General features: G+C 36.9%; 1 protein-coding gene across 1 annotated transcript in view; it reads left to right on the top strand.

The window, feature by feature from the left end:
* LOC110641133 (uncharacterized) overlaps positions 1-21,802 on the top strand; it is a 30,328-nt gene that overhangs the window by 2,403 nt on the left and 6,123 nt on the right. The window contains exons 3-26 of the mRNA XM_021792736.2: positions 625-750; positions 844-929; positions 1,663-1,771; positions 2,204-2,299; positions 2,406-2,468; positions 2,547-2,606; positions 3,190-3,258; positions 4,886-4,967; positions 5,315-5,367; positions 5,440-5,538; positions 5,621-6,853; positions 8,073-9,068; positions 9,142-9,477; positions 9,629-9,887; positions 10,059-10,281; positions 10,384-10,774; positions 16,467-16,616; positions 16,726-16,947; positions 17,068-17,289; positions 17,705-18,358; positions 19,116-19,376; positions 19,501-19,845; positions 20,576-20,985; positions 21,059-21,488. Of these exons, the coding sequence (XP_021648428.2) occupies positions 625-750; positions 844-929; positions 1,663-1,771; positions 2,204-2,299; positions 2,406-2,468; positions 2,547-2,606; positions 3,190-3,258; positions 4,886-4,967; positions 5,315-5,367; positions 5,440-5,538; positions 5,621-6,853; positions 8,073-9,068; positions 9,142-9,477; positions 9,629-9,887; positions 10,059-10,281; positions 10,384-10,774; positions 16,467-16,616; positions 16,726-16,947; positions 17,068-17,289; positions 17,705-18,358; positions 19,116-19,376; positions 19,501-19,845; positions 20,576-20,985; positions 21,059-21,488 (6,975 nt within the window). The remainder of the gene's footprint in view (positions 1-624; positions 751-843; positions 930-1,662; positions 1,772-2,203; positions 2,300-2,405; positions 2,469-2,546; positions 2,607-3,189; positions 3,259-4,885; positions 4,968-5,314; positions 5,368-5,439; positions 5,539-5,620; positions 6,854-8,072; positions 9,069-9,141; positions 9,478-9,628; positions 9,888-10,058; positions 10,282-10,383; positions 10,775-16,466; positions 16,617-16,725; positions 16,948-17,067; positions 17,290-17,704; positions 18,359-19,115; positions 19,377-19,500; positions 19,846-20,575; positions 20,986-21,058; positions 21,489-21,802) is intronic.

The raw sequence follows: 21,802 nt of genomic DNA, 5'->3' as shown, positions 1-21,802 counted from the left end.
AATTGAATAGAAACCTTATGTCTTGGGAATCATATCCTTATGGCAAGGATCTTCAATTTGGGGGATCCTGTAAATCTGGCCTGCTTGGAGATTTCATGACTGATGCCATTAAGGAAAAAGGAATTGAAAATAACCTTTTATCATATTGCCCTGAACTTTCAAAGCAGCCTGAGATTCAATTCAAAGTAGTTCAAGGGTGGGGAGTCTAGTGTCATTTTTAGGTATCCCATTCAAGGATATGAAGAACTGGGATTGATTTCTTCATACTGGAGGTTAGATTATTTAGCAATTTTTACTAATACAGTAGAAATCTTCCAAAGATGTTCTCAAAATCTCTGATGCACCTCTATTTGCAAATTCTTCACAATTTGCAACTTTGCTATTGAAACTAGCCATTATATCCTTGCAATTCTCCAGCAGAGACTGCAGTTTTACCTCTTCTTCCTAAAAGATGGAAGAGTGAGACAAAATAGACGTGATAGCTGTGGAAGAGACCAAATTGAGCTGTGAGGCATAAATGAGAATACTATGCCTGTACTAGTAGAGCATTATTATTTATATTTTAATGTATTTGTTTTTTTTTAAATGATTTCATTGATTGTTCGCTATTTTTAATTGTTGCAGACAGTTTCCTTCTTAACTTACCTGTTGAAGAGTTTTGCTGATTATATTAGGCCCCATGAAGAAAGCATATGTAAAAGCATTGTGAATCTGCTTGTTACATGTTCTGACTCTGTATCCATTAGAAAGGTGAAAGAGTTCTTGTGCACATTATCTTCTCTTCCTTCGTCAACTGTTTTCTTTTTATCTTCTGTTGTTAAGATATCTGAGATTTTGATGCAGGAATTGTTAGTCGCTTTAAAGCATGTCCTTGGGACAGATTTCAAGAGGGGGTTATTTCCTTTAATTGACACACTTCTAGAAGAGAGGTAAGGTCTTTGATCTTGTATTCTTTAGTTATTACAAACTGCCATGAGATGCTAGAAAACATTGAAATTTAGCATTAGTTGGAGAATGTGGGAGGCACAGGAAACAATACTTTCATATATCTTCCTATTAAGAATATTATTTTATTAAGAGAGTAACTGCCCAAAATCGTTTAGAGTGGAGAAAGCGAATCCATATAGCCGACCCCAAATTTTTTGGATAAAGGCTTAGTTGAAGTTGAGTTGAGTTTAAGAGAGTAAGTAACTGAATGAAAATTTTAGGAAGGAAAACATGAGCAAGAAGAAAAAAAATGAATGTTCACATTAAAATACTGTTATGGAGAACTTCTGCCTCCACTTGGTAAATCTTTGATAGAAGGAATTAAATTTGTTTGAATTTCTATTGAGTTAATTCAAGAAGCCTGATGTAGTTGTGGGGGTTGCGATGAATGTGGCATTGTGTGCTTGTTCTTCATATGAATGTGCTGTCGTTTAATATAATTGATTCAATAGTCATTGTGTGTACTGTTTGTTGATTTTATTAGCAGGATTCATGCTATTTTTATTCCTTCAGTCTTTGAATCATTTGGATCTCTTTCGATTGGTTGGCACAAAATCCTATGCTTCTTGATGGGTTGTATATTTTAGTGGTTGAATTTTTTTTATTGTTAGTATATTTTATCACTGAATATAGCATTGCAGATTTCTTTTTGAAACCCTTCCTTCTCCCTTCCAGGGTTCTAGTTGGAACTGGTCGAGCATGTTATGAGACACTGAGGCCATTGGCTTATAGTCTACTGGCAGAGATTGTTCATCATGTTCGGAGTGATCTTTCCTTATCACAGGTGCTGCTTTTTATGAGATGTCCTAAATCAGTGGTAGAACCAGACAATTTGTTTGTGGGGAAGAGAGGGGGGGGGGGGGGGGGGGGTTGTGGTGTTAGCTATGCTAGTGTTATGATACAAAGATTTTTGTGCTTGATTGCTACTCATTCAGATTATACTTTTTATCGGAAAAGAACAATAATAAAACCCACCAATTCATGTATTTCATAATATATTTATTATTTACTAAAACTTTAAAATTCAGTAATCCTAGGTTAATGGTGTTCTCATAAAATGAAATAGAAAATTGAATCAACTATCTTTTTCTTGATACAGTGTTGATGGTGATTTGTTATCTAAAATGAAAAACTCAGAGTATTATCACTTAATTGTGATTTGTATCCTCTCATTGCAAAATCTATCTGCCCGTTAAATTGTTTTACTCTGCTGCAGTTGTCACGGATTATATACCTGTTCTCAAGTAACATGCATGATGCCTCATTGTCACTTAGTATCCACACCACCTGTGCCCGGTTGATGTTGAATCTGGTGCGTATTCTGGCTCTCATCTTGAGATGCTTCAGCTGGCTAATTTGTGTCTTTAAGTTATTGTGCTTCCATTATTGTTTTCTTCTTATGGTTTGTTTGGGTTTAGGTAGAACCAATTTTTGAGAAAGGTGTGGATCAACCTTCTATGGATGAAGCTCGGATTCTACTGGTTTGTATTTCAATTATGCTAGATTATTGTTTTTTTGATTTTCATCTTGTTTCTTGAATAATTTCTGTTTCTTAATAGGGGCGTATTTTGGATGCTTTTGTTGGAAAATTTAGCACTTTTAAGCGTACCATTCCACAGGTATGTGTGCTTGTTGATTGGTTTTCCATTTTGTATTTCATTGGGACTAACGTTAGATTCATTGCTGTAATTGTAATTGATTTGTTATTCATGACTTGTCTTTAACAAGGTTTAATTGTTGTCAGTTTTCTAACTCAAGGTTGAGTGAATTGACATTAGTGTTGCCTGCCAGGCTACAGTGCAGGCAAACTTGAAACCATAGACTAAATCTGTTATTCTGTTTTACATTTTTTTCCACAATACCTGTTTTCTTTTGTGGCCTTTAGTTTTATGAATTTGAAGCTTGCATTACCGAAGCCTGGCCTTAAATTATAATGCACTAATATAACTCTATTTTCTCCTTATGCTTTTTTTTTTGGGATATATGACCTATGAAACCCATTCAAGCTTTAGATATTAATTTTGTAGATGGTCTATTGTGTCCCTGATCATTTTTAAATTTGTAGAAAGCAACCTTAGATCATGCATGGTTGATTTTCTTCCTCTTTTTCTGGAGTGGAATTTTTCTTCAATTGCTTATTTCTTACTCACTTATTTTCTTGGTAAAATGTGAAAATTGATACACTCACTTTTTTGGTGATAGCTATTGGAGGAAGGTGAGGAAGGAAATGAACGTGCTACTTTGAGGTCAAAGCTTGAATTACCTGTGCAGGTTGTTTTATGGCTTTCCTTGAGAATTGGGATTGCTAAATTTATGTTCTGAATCTAATTATATGGAAAAAGAATCTGAGTTGCGTAAGTCACCAAAAGAAATTTTAGTCTATGCTGTGTGTTGCTTGCTCAACTCTGGAATTTGTTAGTCATTGCTAAAATGTGACCGCTTTTTTTTTTATTTTTTTCTTTTTAAGATTTCAGTCCCAGTACTCATAAGAAATAAAATATTTTCCTTTTCTTCCTTGCTATGTAAAAAAAAAAGCAACTAATAGTCCATTAAATATGAAAACCTCTACGAACGCCACCTTTTCATTGATTTAACTCTGAATTAACTTAAAAAAAAAATCATATTAACAAATACAAAAAAAATCCTCATTTCATAACCATTGTTAAATATTTTCTTTAACGATCCAAAATTCGTCAAGTGATTCGGTTTGTCTGCTTAAATTTTGAAGTAAAAATTAGGAGATCCAAAAATAATTGAGAAGAAAGGTAAAATATTTTGATTTGTTTACAGAAAGAAAATTTTATGGGAAGTTTTGATTATTTTTTGTTCACTAACAGAGGGCCATCTCTCTGCTTATTAAACCTATTCCTTTACAAGCCAATAATTTTCCATCCAAATTTCAACTCATTCTAGTTTTCAAAAAAAAAAAGCCAAAATCTAGTTCTGTCTGAGTAATTAGTATTGCAGGCTATTCTATGTCAAGGACCCATGAAGTATCTGCCACCTGAAAAATTATGATCTCTCATGTGGTAAAGTTTGCAGTTCCAGCTGAAAAGGAAAGAACCCATGAAGTATCTATCACCTGAAAGTTATGATCTATGAATAGGATAGCTTAGCTTTTAGTTGATCCTTGAAGTGAAAATTCTTTGTTTCACTGTGGTCTGCCCTTCTTTTATTCCATCAATAAACAGTTTCAGAGGCTTTGTTGGTTTAAATTGGAGAGAATGTAGCAGGACCGATGCCAAATTGCTATAAAATAGCCTTTTCCCCTGCTATTTAGTGGAGTATTTGGATGGAGAGGAATGTTCACAATTTTAAGAATCAGGTCTTTCTTTTAATTTGCTTTAGAATAAGGTGGTGTTCTTGATCTTTTTGTGGGCTTGTGCTTCATGAGATTTTAAAGTGTCATAGTCTTATTGAGACTATTCAATATGACTGGAAAGTGATATTTTCTTTGTTTCTTTTCTTTGATGTCCTGTGTAAAGATGTTCGAAGCAGTGCTTTCTTCTTTCTTCTTTTAGTTAAGGATATCTATATAAATTTGTAATGTAGGTTTAGATGATACCTTATCCCCCATGTTGTAATCCCCTTCTTTCTTCTGTAATGAAATTTCTTTTTCTATCAACAGAAGAAAAGGGATTTTTTTTAATTCTTGAAATGCTTTGAGTTTTAGTATATACTATATATTGTGTACCATCAGAAGCTCAGAACTATGTCAAATGTTCCTGTTGGCGGGAAAAACTTAGAATGTTTCAGTGCAACTTTTTGTGTAGGGTTATTGCAATGTCATCCTTTGATACCTATATTTGGTTGATATTTCTCATCCAAGATCACAACAAGTTTCGCCTTGGGGCTTTTTCTATTGTTCCTTTTGATCTTGACATGTATTTAATTGCAGGCAGTTTTGAACTTGCAAGTTCCGGTGGAACATTCCAAGGAAGTCAGTGATTGTAAGAATCTGATCAAGACTTTAGTTATGGGTAATTTACTCTTCCATTTTTTTGCCCCTTATTTCCTTTTCATGGCTAGTTATAATCTTTTGTAGAGATTTAGATATTATTTACTGTCAATTTTTCCTTATCATTTGCTATCGTAATTCTTTCTTCCACTATTATTTGTTTTTAAGCTTAGATGAGGATATCTTGTTCTTCTATCTGCAATTATTGTGATTCCTCAAGTAGAATTAACTTTTATTTGAAAAGCATTAGTAGAGTTTTAAGAATGTTGATGCTTACTCACAATTGGACTATATGCTTTTATATTAGTTTATCATTTTTAATTTATTTTTGCCTATAAATTAATAATCTTTAACTGGTTTCATTTTCAGGAATGAAGACTATCATATGGAGCATCACTCATGCACACTTGCCACGATCACAGGTTTCTTTCTATCTATTTTTAAGTTACTAATTTGTTCTCTCCATTTTCTTTTCTGATATTCCAATGTTATAGGTTTCTCCTTTTGCACATGGAACACACTCACAAGCACTTGTCTCACCATCATCTAACTTACCAGCTCCTCAAGCGTTTAAAGGGATGAGAGAAGATGAGGTATTAAATATTGCAATTAGTTCTTGTGGGTGTTTGTTGAGGATTAGCTTGATCTGACTTCAAATTTGGGCTTTTTGGGCAGGTGTGGAAAGCCTCTGGTGTCCTGAAGAGCGGTGTACATTGCTTAGCCCTCTTTAAGGAGAAGGATGAGGAGAGAGACATGCTGAATCTCTTTTCCCAGATTCTGGCTATTATGGAACCTAGAGATCTTATGGACATGTTCTCATTGTGTATGCCTGAGCTTTTTGAATGCATGATTAGCAACACTCAACTGGTTCACATATTTTCTTCTCTTTTGCAATCTCAGAAAGTGTACCGGCCATTTGCTGATGTCTTAGTTAACTTTCTTGTTAGCAGCAAACTTGATGTTCTGAAGCACCCAGATTCACCTGCTGCTAAACTGGTTCTGCATCTCTTTCGATTTATATTTGGTGCTGTTGCTAAGGCACCTGCAGATTTTGAACGTATTTTGCAGCCTCATGTGCCTGTTATAATGGAAGTTGGCATGAAGAATGCTACAGAAGTTGAAAAACCTCTTGGTTACATGCAACTTCTTCGTACAATGTTTAAAGCGCTTGCAGGATGTAAATTTGAGCTTCTTCTTCGAGACCTGATCCCTATGTTGCAACCCTGCTTAAATATGTTATTGACAATGCTTGAGGGTCCAACTGGGGAAGATATGAGGGACCTTCTGCTGGAGCTATGCTTAACATTGCCTGCACGCTTAAGTGCATTGCTACCATATCTTCCCCGTCTTATGAAGCCTCTTGTTTTGTGTCTAAAGGGAAGTGATGACCTAGTGAGTTTAGGTCTAAGAACACTTGAGTTTTGGGTGGATAGTTTGAATCCTGATTTCCTAGAACCTAGTATGGCTAATGTAATGTCAGAGGTGATTTTAGCTTTATGGTCTCACTTGAGACCTGCACCCTACCCTTGGGGTGGAAAAGCATTGCAACTCCTTGGCAAGTTAGGTGGCCGTAACAGACGTTTTCTTAAAGAGCCTCTTGCCCTTGAGTGCAAGGAGAACCCAGAGCATGGGCTTCGGTTGATTCTTACATTTGAGCCATCAACCCCATTTTTGGTGCCTTTGGATCGATGCATAAATCTTGCTGTAGCAGCTGTCATGCATAAAAACAGTGGCATGGATGCTTTCTACCGAAAACAGGCTCTAAAGTTTCTCCGTGTTTGTTTATCTTCTCAGCTTAATTTGCCTGGCAGTGTTTCTGATGAGGGATGTACAGCCAGGCAGCTGTCAACCTTATTAGTTTCTTCATTTGATTCATCCTGGCGCAGGTCAGAGACATCAGATATAAAGGTCAGTTAAAAAATATTGCTCAAAATGCTGCTGTAAGTTGCATTGGTTAGTGCTCCGCAATCCAGCATTATCAAGTTTGTTTTCTTCCACAGTAATGGTGTTCTGTTCCTTTTAATTGAATTTACTTGTAGATGATTTTATTTTTGGGGTTCTGGTCTTAAGCAAAAATATTCAAGTTGAGTTGTTTAACTCTATTGTATTTTATTCTGTTGTTTAATGCCACTATGGCAGAATTAAGTTCCTTGTTGAGATTTTCAAGATATGTTGATGGATTTATTTTTAAGTGCTCTTTATTAAAAAGGGATTGAAAAGAAGCGGTAATATGCATTAATTTCATGAATCTGGTGAGAATATTGGAAGGGAATTTGATTTTATTTTTTACTTCTGTCAGTTCTTATTTTATCTTTTTGGTTTCTCTAATTCAAATTTGTATACTAAACTACATATTTGAGCTTTTAATAAAGTGAGCATAGAGGCTTATTCTATCTTGCTTATTTTCTATGCTATCGAAAACCTTTTTGTCATTGGAGAGGTTTCAATGTTCTTATGTTTAAAGTTTTAAACTGGAAAATCACTTTAGTATGTGTAGTGGTTACCTTCATGCTATTTTTCAACTTCTTATTATTCATGTTTTTTTCCTCATCTTGTATCACCTAATAGTTGGGGAAAATTGTTAAATTCTTAAAATGTATCATACTTAGAAATTGTTTTATTATTATCCTTGTATAAGATACATGGTAATTTTCCATGCATGGGCCAAAATCTGTGTATTAGTTTAGTCCATGTTGTATTTTCCTAATCTGTCAAAAAAAAAAAAAAAAAAAGAAAAGAAAAAAAGGAGAGAATTCCATTCTGCATGAAATACTTGAGTATCGTAATACCCTTATTGTGGTGCATCATCTTCAGTACTTTTTCTGTTGAACACATCTCATTTTATAATTTCTAGAAACTTTATGATCTTGTGGAAAATTTAGTAAAACTTTCCCTTAATCTTTATCTTCCACAAATCCCAGCAAAGGGGCAAAAGAATGAAAGAAAAGAAAAGAAAAGAAAAATGTTTGTATCATGCTTGATTGAAAATTGGATTTATTTACTAAAATTTTAATCTTGTACATGTTCTGATACAGGGTCTTTTACCCTTCTGAAAATTTTTCGTATCTATTTTTTTTTCCTCTGAAAAGTGAGCAATGTTACACTGACCATGGTTGAATTGTGGCAGGCTGATTTAGGTGTGAAGACAAAGACCCAACTTTTGGCCGAGAAGTCGGTTTTCAAGATTCTGTTAATGACCATAATTGCTGCCAGTGCAGAACCAGAACTCCACGACTCCAAAGACGATTTTGTTGTCAATATCTGTCGCCATTTTGCAATGATATTTCATATTGATTATACCTCAGCTAACCCTTCTATTCCAACAGCTGCCGTTGGTGGTCCTCTGCTTTCTTCAAATGCTAGTGCCTCCAGGTCAAAGAATAGCACTTCCAATTTGAAAGAGTTGGACCCTTTGATATTTTTAGATGCTTTGGTTGATGTGTTAGCAGATGAGAATAGAGTCCATGCGAAAGCCGCTCTTAATGCTCTAAATTTGTTTGCTGAAACGCTTCTGTTCCTTGCTCGCTCAAAACATGCTGATGTGGTGATGTCAAGAGGAGGCCCAGGTACTCCAATGATTGTCTCTAGTCCATCAATGAATCCTGTATATTCACCACCTCCGAGTGTTCGCATCCCAGTTTTTGAGCAACTTCTACCTCGTCTTTTGCATTGCTGCTATGGAAGTACATGGGAAGCTCAAATGGGAGGTGTTATGGGACTTGGTGCTTTAGTAGGAAAAGTCACTGTTGAGACTTTGTGCCTTTTCCAAGTCAGAATAGTGCGTGGTCTGGTATATGTTCTCAAAAAGCTTCCTCTTTATGCAACCAAAGAGCAGGAAGAGACTAGTCAAGTGCTAACACAGGTTCTTCGGGTGGTGAATAATGTTGATGAAGCAAACAGTGATTCACGCAGGCAAAGTTTTCAAGGGGTGGTTGATTTTTTGGCTTCAGAATTATTCAATCCCAATGCATCTATTATTGTGAGAAAGTGTGTGCAGTCTTGTTTGGCTCTTTTGGCCAGTAGGACAGGTAGTGAAGTATCGGAGTTGCTTGAGCCTCTGTATCAGCCTTTGCTTCAGCCTCTTATCATGCGGCCCCTACGATCAAAGACTGTTGATCAACAGGTACTTTTTGTTGCTATTGATCATTAATGTAATTAATTAATTTTCTTCACTAAATTGATTATGTGACTTGCAGGTTGGGACAGTTACAGCTTTAAATTTTTGCTTGGCCCTGAGGCCCCCTCTTCTTAAGTTGACTCAAGAACTGGTCAACTTTCTCCAAGAAGCACTGCAAATAGCTGAGGCAGATGAAACTGTATGGGTTGTGAAGTTCATGAATCCTAAAATGGCCACTTCATTAAATAAACTTCGAACAGCTTGCATAGAGCTACTCTGTACTACGATGGCATGGGCAGATTTCAAAACTCCAAATCATGCTGAACTACGTGCTAAGATCATTTCCATGTTCTTCAAGTCCTTGACATGCCGCACTCCAGAAATTGTAGCAGTTGCTAAGGAGGGCCTACGACAGGTTTTGTTGAGCTTTGATCACTGGTGGATATATGAGATATTATCTTAGTCATTCTGTCTACCTGAGTGCTTTTAATTATCTGAATTTGTTTTGCTCTCTTAAAATTCAAATGGATTTACTTGCTCATTCAACATGCTTTGTTCTTGTTTAGGTCATTAATCAGCAAAGGATGCCCAAAGAACTTCTGCAGAGCAGCCTGAGGCCAATTCTAGTGAACTTGGCACACACGAAAAATCTTAGCATGCCTCTTCTGCAGGGTCTTGCCCGCCTGCTTGAACTTTTGTCCAATTGGTTTAATGTTACCTTGGGTGGCAAGCTATTGGAGCACCTTAAGAAATGGTTAGAACCTGAAAAGCTTTCCCAGAGTCAAAAGTCATGGAAGGCTGGTGAAGAGCCTAAAATTGCAGCCGGTTAGCATCTGTATTCTGTCTACTTATAATAGGAGTTACTTGACTCAGACATTGGGATGCATATGTGCTTCATAAGGACACCTATTCATAGGCATTTATTTTGCATGTTCTTGTTTTGATATATGTGGATGTACTCATAATTTGATGCCTTCCCTTTTGGGTTTTCTGCAGCTATTATTGAGCTTTTTCACTTGCTTCCTCATGCTGCATCCAAGTTTCTTGATGAACTTGTAACCTTGTGCATTGATTTGGAAAGAGCTCTCCCCCCTGGACAAGTATACAGTGAAATTAACAGTCCATATCGCCTTCCTCTAACTAAATTTTTAAATCGATATGCAACACTTGCCATTGATTATTTTCTTGCTCGATTAAGTGATCCAAAATACTTCAGACGGTAAGACTTTGATGCTTTTGTGAAGTCATTAACTGTGGACTTGAAAATTGCGTTAGTGAGTTTGATTATCTTTCCTGTTTCCTTGTTTGTTGTAAAATGCAGGTTCATGTATATAATACGATCAGATGCTGGCCAACCATTGAGAGATGAACTTGCAAAGTCACCGCAGAAGGTACTTGCAAGTGCCTTTCCTGAGTTTCTGCCAAAAGCTGATGCAACAATGACTCCTGGATCTTCAAGTGCACTTGGTGCTTTAATGGGTGATGAAGGCCTTACTACCACTTCATCTGATGGTTCTAATTTACTGTCTGTTCCCCCTGCTGCAAGTTCAGATTCTTATTTTCAAGGGCTTGCACTCATTAAAACATTGGTCAAATTGATTCCTGGATGGTTGCATAGTAATCGTACAGTGTTTGATACTTTAGTACTTGTGTGGAAGTCACCTGCGAGAACTACTCGTTTGCACAATGAACAAGAGCTGAACTTAGTGCAAGTAAGTTTAGTTGCTGTATGGTTACAAATAATAATTCCGGTTGTGCAATATTACTGAGATTTTAGACATCTATTAAATGGTGAAATATTAGTCGTAGTCATTCTAAGTGCATGGATGAAGAGCTAGTAATGCTGAAAACTAGAATTCATAGTGAGTTAGCAGCTAGTTGCTTTAATTTCTCTTTTTCAATACTATTTTCTCTCTTCCATCTTCTCTTAAATGTTGTGCTTTGCATTAATTTTCCCTATCATCTTATTCCTGTTGAGATTGTCTTATCTACTTAGATTATCTGCTGTACTTGAGTAGTCTAATAGGATTACACTTCCTAAGTATAATAGGTATCTGTTGCACTCAAGTAGTATAATAGGAGTCAACTTCCTATTTGTAACATGTATATATATCTGTATAGTTGTGAATGAAAATAATATATAGATTTTCTCCCAAATCTCTCTCTCTCTATTATTTTCACTTGGTATCAGAGCCTAAAAAGGGCCTAATCTTTCCTTTGTCACTGTTTAAATAAAAAAAAAGGAAGGAAACAGAGTAACGGCATTGCCATTCTTAGTTCATTGTTTGCTGGAGGGAGGTGGACTACACCACTAGCCATCAACTCCCTGGCCACTGGCGTGCCAGAACCCTGAAGGTTGGCAACGGAGATGCCACATTCTTTCTAACGGTGCCACACACACTGGCGTGTGACGCCTTTTTCTGGCATCCCTCTGGTCGGATCTTGCACCGGAAGACTCGCCTGAGGTCGGCGACTCATCCCTACCTTCCACCTACTTCTGGTTTTCTTCTTTTCTTCTAGGTTTCTCCAAACTGTAGTTGTGAGTACTGTTCATTCAGCCTTGGTGTGGGTAATTGATCTCCAGACCTGTTCTAGGGTTTCATTCTTTCTAAGTGAGATTTCAAGCAGTATTCAACATGATTGAAAAGGGCAATTCCTCCAATTTAGGTGACTCTAAGTCAATTTTCTCTTATTTTTCTAATTCTCCAACAAGTACTGTTGTTAAATTGCAAGGTAGCAACAATTACATGTTATGGTAAGCTTCATTAGAGTTGTGGTTTATGGAGCAAGGTTATGATGATCATCTAGTTAAAGATTCTAGTCAAATTGCTGCAACTGATAAAGACTAGTTGGAACAAAATTGATGCGCAGTTATGTGGTCTTTTGTAGCATTCTTTGGACCCTAAATTATATACCTTATTTTAGTCGTGCAAAACCTATTGTAAGGTATGGATTAAGGCTAAGACTTTATATACTAAGACGTACAATGCATATATAAAGTCGTCTTAGATATTGTTCATCTCCAACAGAATCACGAAGATATGGCAAGTTATTTAGGGCAAATAGAAACACTAAAGGATTAGTTTAATTCTCTTATGCCATTCTCGGATAGCATTACTGCACAAGAACAACAACGAGACAAGTTTTTATGGTCTTGGCTTTGATAAGGCTTCGATTTGACCTTGGTTCTGTACGGGATCAAATCTTGACTGGTTTTGTTAGTCCTTATTTGGAAGATGTTTCTGCTTGGTTACTATGCATTTTCTTAAATGCAACTGATACTAATGAAATTGAGACATTTGTGTTAGCTGTGCAAGCTGGCAATCAACAGGGATAGGGTGGTTTCCAGAAAGGGAAAGGGAAAAGAAAAGGCTCTAAATCTCACTGTGCCTACTGTGACAAAAATGGCTACACTTGAGATACTTGTTGGGCACTGCATGGCCGACCATTGCGCAACAATCAATCTAACACAAGCCGACCTGCTGCTCATATGGTTCAGACTCATGGGGATGGACTCCTTCCATTACCTGATGCGAAAGATCAACAATCCAATGCCATTGTCTTAAATGTAGCTGACTACAACGAGTACTTGAAGTATCAAGCTACTAAACAATAGTCATCATCATCTGGCACTTTTAACTCTAGTAATTCTTTTGCTTATTTGACCAAGTCTATACCCATTGGCCTATGGATACTAGACTCCGGTGCATCAGACTATATTTTTGGTAATAAAAACATTTTCTCTAATCTTACCTCCCCTTCAATTTCCTCTAGAGTTACGTTGGCTAATGGCTCACAAAATGTGGCTAACGAAATAGGGGAAGTTGAACCTCTTTCTTCTGTTTCTTTAAACTCGGTCTTATTTGTACCTGAATGTCCATACAATTTGATTTCCATTAGTAAATTAACCAAAAAACTTGATCGCTCTGTCACTTCTATGGTTGACTTTGTTATTGTATAGGATCGGAGAACGTGGAAGATGATTGGAATAGGACATGAGTCACAAGGACTGTATTATCTATCTGCTTCAAGTTCACCAGTTTCTTTTACTTTCGCTGTGTCCACTGATCTTCTCCATAGCCGTTTGGGTCATCCGAGTCTCACCAAACTTCAAAAACTAGTACCTAGTCTCTCTACGTTGTCTTCTTTAGAATGTGAGTCATGTCAACTTGGGAAACAGACTCGAGCTTCTTTTCCCAAGCGAGTCAATAATAAGGCTATATCTATGTTTGATTGTTCACTCAGACATATGGGGTCTAAGTCTTGTTAGTTCAACTTTTGGATTTCATTATTTTGTTGTTTTTATCGATGATTATTCTTGTTGCACTTGGGTATTTTTAATAAAAAATCATTTTGAATTATTTTCTATTTTTAAAAAATTGTGCTGATATTCATAATCAATTTGGCGTTACAATTAAGGTTTTATGCAGTGATAATGCAAAAGAATACTTATCTTCTCCCTTCACCAATATTATGTCTTCTCAGGGAATAACTCATCAAACCTCTTGTGCATATACGCCACAGCAAAAATCGACATCTTATTGAAACTGCCTTTACCTTATTTATACAACATAATGTTCCTTTTCGTTTTGGGGGAGATGGTGTTTTTACAGCTTGTTATCTAATTAACCGAATGCCTTCTTCTGTGTTGCAGCATCAAAGTCCTCACTCAATTTTATTTCCAAATCATGATTCCCAACCTTTATCATTGCATGTGTTTGACTGTACTTGTTTTGTTCATGATCACACTCCTAGGAAAGACAAACTCCTCCCTAAATCTGTTAAATGTGTCTTTCTAGGATACTCTCGTTTTCAAAAAGGTTACAGATGCTATGATCCAACAACAAACAAATATTTTACCTCAGCAGATGTAACTTTCTTTGAAACATCTCTATATTTTTCACCAAACACTACAACAAAAAAACTCATCTTTGAAGTTTAACCTGTTCCATTTCTTTCTCCATCACAAGTCCGTATTCCTAGTCTTGCTCCTCTCCAAGTCTATTCCTATTGTCCTCATACTCCTGCTAGCACCACTGATACTTCTCCTTATGATACAGGTACATTAGCTGCTCTTGATGACTTATCACCTGTTCCTTTGTCACCTACTCCAGTCATGCCTTTAGCAGGTGCAACATCTCTCGCCATTGCCCTTTACAAAGGTATTCGTTCCTTTCGAAACCCTCGTCCTATTTATAATTTTCTCAGTTATCATCGTTTATCACCATCCTATTATGCCTTTGTTTCCACCTTATCTTCTGTTGCCATACCTAAGACTGTTAGAGAAGCATTAGAACATGCAGGGTGGCGAGATGCCATGGTACAGGAAATGATTGCTCTTCATAATAATGGTACTTGAGCGCTAGTTTCATTGCCACAGGGTAAATCTGTTGTTGGGTGTCATTGGGTTTTAACTGTGAAAGTAAGCCCTAATGGACAGGTTGGTCGGTTGAAGGCCCGTCTTATTGCCAAAGGCTATACTTAGATTTTTGGCATTGATTATGGTGACACCTTCTCTTGGGTTGCTAAAATTACATCAACATGTCTACTTATCTCTTTGGCAGCAATGCATCACTGGCCATTTCATCAATTAGATATTAAAAATGCCTTTTCGCATGGGGAATTGTCTGAGGAGGTATATATGGAGCAACCACCAGGGTTTGTTGCTTAGGGGGGGTCTGGTTGGGTACGCCTTCTACGACGTGCAATATATGGTCTGAAACAGTCTCCAAGGGTATAGTTTGGACGATTTAGCATTGTGGTCCAGCAGTTTGAGATGAGTAGAAGTGGACTTGATCATTCTGTGTTCTTTCACCATAGTAATCATGGGAAATGTATTTATTTGGTTGCCTATGTTGATGACTTAGTCGTAACTGGAAATGACCATGATGGGATCGTTCAGGTCAAGCAACATTTGTTCAATACTTTCAAATTAAAGATTTGGGCAAATTGAAGTACCTTTTGGGAATTAAGGTAGCAAAATCCACAATGGGTATTCCTATTTTCCAAAAGAAACATGCTTTGGGCGTACTCGAAGAGACGGGTATGATAGATTGTAAACCTGTAGACACTCCTATGGATCCAAATGTCAAACTTGTTCCTGGACAAGGGGGGAGCCATTAGAAGATCATGTTAGATATCGGAGGAGGCTGGTGGGCAAGTTAAATTATCTTATAATAATACGACTAGATATCTCATTTGCTGTTAGTGTGGTAAGCCAGTTTCTCCAGGCTCCATGTAGTGATCACTGGAATGCAGTAATTTGCATTCTCAGGTATATCAAAGGGTCTCTTGGACAAGATCTATTGCATGAGGATAAGGGTTCACAAGTTGTTGCGTACTCTGATGCATATTGGACAGGTTCTCCTACAGATAAGCGATCTACTTCAGGATATTGTATTATGATTTGGAGGGAATTTAATATCCTAAAAGAGTAAAAAACAAGATGTAGATGCCAGATCAAGTGCAGAAGCAGAATACAGAGCTATGGCTCTAGTAACTTGTGAACTCATCTGGTCAAAACAACTTCAAGAGTTAAAGTGTGGGGAAGTTAAACAAATGAAGCTAATATGTGACAATCAAGCTGCCTTTCATATTGCCTCAAATTCAGTTTTTCATGAAAGAACAAAACATGAAGAGGTGGATTGTCATTTTATTAGACAAGATTGAATTAGGTTGTATTGCTACCAGTTTTGTTAATTCAAATGACCGGTTAGTAGATGTTTTCACCAAGTCTCTTAGAGGATCTCGGGTTGAATATATTTGCAGCAAGCTTGGACCATATGATATGTACGCTCCAACTTGAGGGGGAGTGTTGAGATTGTCTCTTATCTTCTTAGATTATCTGCTGTACTTGAGTAGTCTAATAGGATTACACTTCCTAAGTATAATAGGTATATCTTGCACTTAAGTAGTATAATAGGAGTCAACTTCCTATTTGTAACATGTATATGTATCTGTATAATTGTGAATGAAATTAACATATAGATTTTCTCCCAAATCTCTCTTTCTCTGTTATTTTCACAATTCCTACCATCTTCATGCTTGTCAAAAGGAAGCACTCTCTTCTCTCTCTTTCTCACATACTTTAATTTTGGTCTTTCTGTGCTTGCACTTGGTTGGCTTGGCATATGATATAATAGTTTCCTGTAGTTGGAGCATAAGTGGTAGCAGTCCCTGTGAGACAACAGACTAGTCATGAATTTAGTGGAAGCTGCCTACATTTTGAATAGACAGAAATATCAATTCGATTAGTTTGGATAGGCAGATTGACTTGCTCATTTTAAAATGTTTGCTCAATTAGAAACACTTGCTTTTTTATTTTTAGTTTCTGTTGTGGGTTTTCCTTATGAAGAGTGATTGTCTACCAACTAATAAATGCCCATGGTCATTTCTCAAATGCAGGTTAAAGAAAGCAAATGGCTTGTCAAATGCTTCCTGAATTACTTGCAACATGACAAAACTGAAATTAATGTTCTCTTTGATATTCTCTCCATCTTCTTGTTTCATTCTCGCATTGACTACACTTTTTTGAAGGAGTTCTATATTATTGAGGTACTTCAGTTAATATGATTTTTTTGGTGTTTCAAATATTTTTCTTGCTCTATGCTTTATAATTGATTTGATAGTTATGGGTTTAACAAACAATCTTCCTCTGTACCAGGTGTCAGAAGGTTATCCACCCAACTTGAAGAGAGCACTTCTCTTGCATTTTTTGAACCTTTTCCAATCAAAACAACTTGCTCATGATCATTTGGTGGTGGTTATGCAAATGCTCATTCTTCCAATGCTTGCACATGCCTTCCAGAATGGCCAAAGTTGGGAGGTTGTTGACCCTGGTATTATAAAGACAATAGTTGACAAACTTCTTGATCCACCAGAAGAGGTATCTTTGAAAGTTTATATGAAAAAATTTTCGTAATGATTCTTATTTTCTTAATGATTCTTTCATATTTTACATAATTTTTTTCTTCAAATACAATTAAAATTTTCCAATTTGTGATAGGTTTCTGCTGAATATGATGAGCCTTTGAGGATAGAACTTTTGCAGCTTGCCACTCTACTTCTTAAATATCTGCAAAATGACCTTGTTCATCATAGGAAAGAACTAATTAAATTTGGTTGGAATCATCTCAAACGTGAAGACAGTGCTAGTAAGCAGTGGGCCTTTGTCAATGTTTGCCACTTCCTGGAGGCCTATCAGGCCCCAGAAAAAATTATTCTTCAGGTACCTGCACAAAATTCGGGATGAATTCAATCGGAAACAGTGGTTTGTTAGTTTGTTTATATCTGTTTCTCTCCCCCACCCCCCTCCTCCTCCTCTCTTTTCCCCCCTTCTTCCCCTTTCTCTTTCTCTGGGCATTGATTGGAAGAATTTTATGGGTGTTTTTCTGCTTTGGATTTATTATATATCTCTGTTTGATATTATTATAATGGATTCTGCATTGAGAATGTAAGTTGTTTGATTACATTGTCAATTTGCTACGCAGCTCCATCTGAAAAATTGGTAATAGTTATCATTGTTGCTTTATGCTAAACAGCCACGAACATGCATTTGCACCAATGCAGAAATACATAGACAAATAAATACATAGTATCTCTGTCTATCATTTTATTTTATGGAAATGGTTTTACAAATGCAGGTCTTTGTTGCACTTCTCAGAACTTGCCAGCCTGAAAATAAACTGCTGGTCAAGCAGGCCCTTGATATACTAATGCCAGCATTACCTCGAAGGTTGCCTCTTGGGGATTCTCGCATGCCAATTTGGATACGATACACAAAAAAAATTCTGGTTGAAGAAGGTCATTCTATACCTAATCTGATTCACATTTTCCAGCTCATTGTGCGCCATTCAGATCTCTTCTATAGCTGCAGAGCACAGTTTGTTCCTCAGATGGTCAACTCTCTCAGTCGGCTTGGATTGCCATATAATACTACAGCAGAAAACAGGCGCCTTGCCATTGAACTTGCTGGATTGGTGGTCGGTTGGGAGAGGCAAAGGCAAAATGAAATGAAAATTGTGCCTGATAATGATGTGCCAAGCCAGACTAATGATGGATTTAACCCTGGTGCAGCGAGTGCTGATCCAAAGCGTGTGGTGGATGGATCTACATTCCCTGAAGATCCAAGTAAGAGAGTTAAAGTTGAACCTGGTCTTCAATCCCTGTGCGTCATGTCACCTGGTGTTGCATCATCAATACCTAACATAGAAACCCCAGGATCTGGTGGTCAACCTGATGAAGAGTTTAAACCAAATGCTGCTATGGAAGAAATGATTATAAATTTCCTTGTAAGGGTGAGGCTTCCTGTCAAACTATGCATCTTTTATGAGCGTGCTCTGTTGAAGATATTTGTTTTTGTTGAAATTTTCACTTGCCGATTACGGACTGCAGGCCCTTGTGGATTAGGCCTTAAAGCTCTCTAAGGTTATATATTTTGGATGAATCTAGATCATTGAAAGTAAAAAATAATAAACATAATTGCAATACATTTATTGGCCAAATACAACGAACGCCCTTTCCGGACCATTTATTCTGCTCATGCATTAACCTTTCTTTTTCAGATTAGGTGAAACCTTCTTTTGTCTTGTAAAACTTTGAACCTCCCCTAAGTGAAATGATCTTTCAGCCTCTCTATGGTCAATGATGGAACCTGTGCGAAGTTGCAGGAGTTTGGCAACGTATGCATTGTTAGACTTACAGCATGCATCAAATATCCGTGTTCTTGTGGTATGATATATGCAGTTTCTGATATGACTATCAATTACACATTTATTTTTGAACAAGAGGTGTGGTTTGTGTTTGATGCAGGTGCAAAACGGTTCATGCTATGCTTTTTCCACATATTGAGATTTGAGACAAAATTCTACAGTTATTTTGTCATTTTGGCTTACAATTTTTGTGCATTATGTTTTTGTACTTCTTGTAGCTCACTCATTCTTCATATAGAGTTTTCTTGTTGACATCTGTATTTTGCCATACTTATTGTGGTCACCCTGCTTTAGAGTTTGTTATTGATGATGGAGTCATGAAGTTCAACTAATGTGGAAACAGGTTGCCTTGGTCATAGAACCCAAGGATAAAGAAGCAAGTATCATGTACAAGCAAGCCTTAGATCTTCTTTCACAAGCACTGGAGGTGTGGCCAAATGCCAATGTCAAATTCAATTATTTGGAAAAACTTCTCAGCAGCATTCAGCCATCACAGTCAAAGGACCCTTCAACGGCACTTGCACAAGGCTTGGATGTCATGAACAAGGTTTTGGATAAGCAGCCTCATTTGTTCATTAGAAATAACATCAGCCAGATATCTCAAGTATGTACTGCACCAACAAGCATTTTTTCTTGTTTGAATTCTTTCCCACTTGTTTTACAATCATTATCGTCATAGTAATTATTGTTGTTGTTGTTTTAATGATTTTTCTTTCTATTTATACCAGATTCTGGAACCCTGTTTCAAACATAAAATGTTAGATGCTGGAAAGTCGCTGTGCTCTCTGTTGAAGATGGTCTTTGTTGCTTTTCCGCCAGATGCAGCTACCACACCAACAGACGTGAAGCTTTTGTATCAGAAAGTTGATGAACTGATACAGAAGCATATCAGTATTCTTACAGCTCCCCAGACATTGAGTGAGGACAACTCTGCCCATTCAATTAGCTTTGTGCTGCTTGTTATTAAGACCTTGACAGAGGTGGAGAAGCACACTGACCCATTTAACTTGTCTCGCATCCTTCAACGCCTAGCACGTGATATGGGATCATCAGCAGGCTCTCATTTGAGACAAGTATGCCGCTGCCGCCTTTATATATTATATTCACATGTCTGTTTTTCATGTTTGTGCCAAATTCTGAAGTTCTTTGTTTTTTATCCTAACATCTTTTTGATTCTGATAAATTTTATTATCTCACAAGAATTACATGGTAGTTTGATGTAGCTTCTTCTGTGTTTTGTTTTGAGCTTATTGAAGGGCAGGGCTATAACTCCTTTATTATCGTGCCAAAATGTTGAATATGATCTCTTCACATGAAAAACAGTTTGATCCATGCCATATTCCCTTAGGCAGTTTTATCTTATGTTCTGTTTAGTACTTAAGTTCTTTGATCCATGCCATATTCCTTTAGACCGTTCTATCTTAAGTTCTGAATTTCTGATAAGCTATGACAGTTTGGTTTACTTATTTGTGATCCTAAAGCATGCGTGATAGTGCATTTGTGTGCATGTTTGTGTTTGACATAAAGAAGAAAACTTATTTTGCATAGATTGGGGAATTTTTTTTTTTTTTCTGGGCTAGTGAACTTTTTAATTTCAACTCAGCATCTGTCTGTTTAACTCATTCTCTCTCTCTCTCTCTCTCTCTCTCTCTCTCTCTCTCTCCCTCTCTCTAAGAAAAAGAATGCTCTTTATGCGGATTGATATTTGTTTATCATATATTATGGTCTGTATTAATATGAAATGTGCTGCTTCTCTGCACTTTTTTTTATTCACTTTATCTGATATGTTAGTCTCCTTATCAGGGTCAGAGAACAGATCCAGATTCAGCAGTCTCTTCTTCCCATCAGGGTTCTGATCTTGGTGCTGTCATTTCTAATCTGAAATCTGTATTGAAGCTTATCAGTGAAAAAGTCATGGTTGTCACAGATTGCAAACGATCTGTAACTCAAATCTTGAATTCTTTGCTCTCAGAGAAAGGAACTGATGCTAGTGTGCTTCTTTGCATCCTAGATGTGATAAAAGGGTGGATTGAAGATGACTTTAGCAAACAGGGAGCAGTCCCTTCAAGTGCTTTTCTTAATCCTAAGGAAATAGTCTCTTTTCTGCAAAAGCTTTCGCAAGTTGATAAGCAGAACTTCCAACCTGATGCTTTGGAAGAGTGGAACAGAAAATATCTTCAGCTCCTTTATGGAATTTGTGCTGATTCGAACAAGTAAGTGATATTTTGAGTTAATAGAATATTTGCTTTGTATGAGGATTTTAATAATAGGTTCATTGACTACCAGATATCCACTGGCCTTACGTCAAGAGGTGTTTCAGAAGGTGGAAAGACAATTCATGCTTGGTTTACGTGCAAAGGATCCTGACATTAGGATGAAGTTCTTCTCACTTTATCATGAATCTCTAGGGAAAACATTGTTTACAAGACTGCAGTATATCATCCAAGTCCAGGACTGGGAAGCTCTAAGTGATGTTTTCTGGCTCAAACAAGGTCTTGATCTGCTTCTGGCTATCTTAGTTGAGGATAAACCCATCACGCTTGCTCCAAATTCTGCCAGAGTGTTGCCACTCTTGGTCTCAAATTCTCTTCCAGATGGTTCTGGGATGCAACAACAGGTTACTGATGTTCCGGGGGGTCTTGAGGAAGCACCTTTAACACTTGATAGCCTTGTCCTTAAGCACGCTCAGTTTTTGAATGAGATGAGCAAACTTCAGGTCATTGCATTTTGCGTTTAACCTTCCCGAACTTAATGATTGTTATATCTTATGCTTTAGGAGCTAATTCTCCATTTTTTGAATATTGGTTGTTTGGTTATACCAGGAAGTGATGCTTTGTTGTTATTTTGTGTATTCAAGTTTTACCATTGTCTGGCATAAACTTAGTTAACTACCAATGATGGATTCAATTTATTGTACTTGTTTGGTTGTTATCCCTATTTATACAATTATACTTGTCTCTTTGATTCTTGAGAGGAAAAGCACCAAATGAATTGTCTGTTTACATGACTGCATTATTGTGTGTTTACATT

The sequence above is a fragment of the Hevea brasiliensis genome, chromosome 9 (assembly GCF_030052815.1).
Source record: "Hevea brasiliensis isolate MT/VB/25A 57/8 chromosome 9, ASM3005281v1, whole genome shotgun sequence".
NCBI classification, from domain to species: domain Eukaryota; kingdom Viridiplantae; phylum Streptophyta; class Magnoliopsida; order Malpighiales; family Euphorbiaceae; genus Hevea; species Hevea brasiliensis.
Note: the sequence above shows the minus strand (reverse complement) of the source record. Positions and strands in the feature narration are given on the sequence as shown.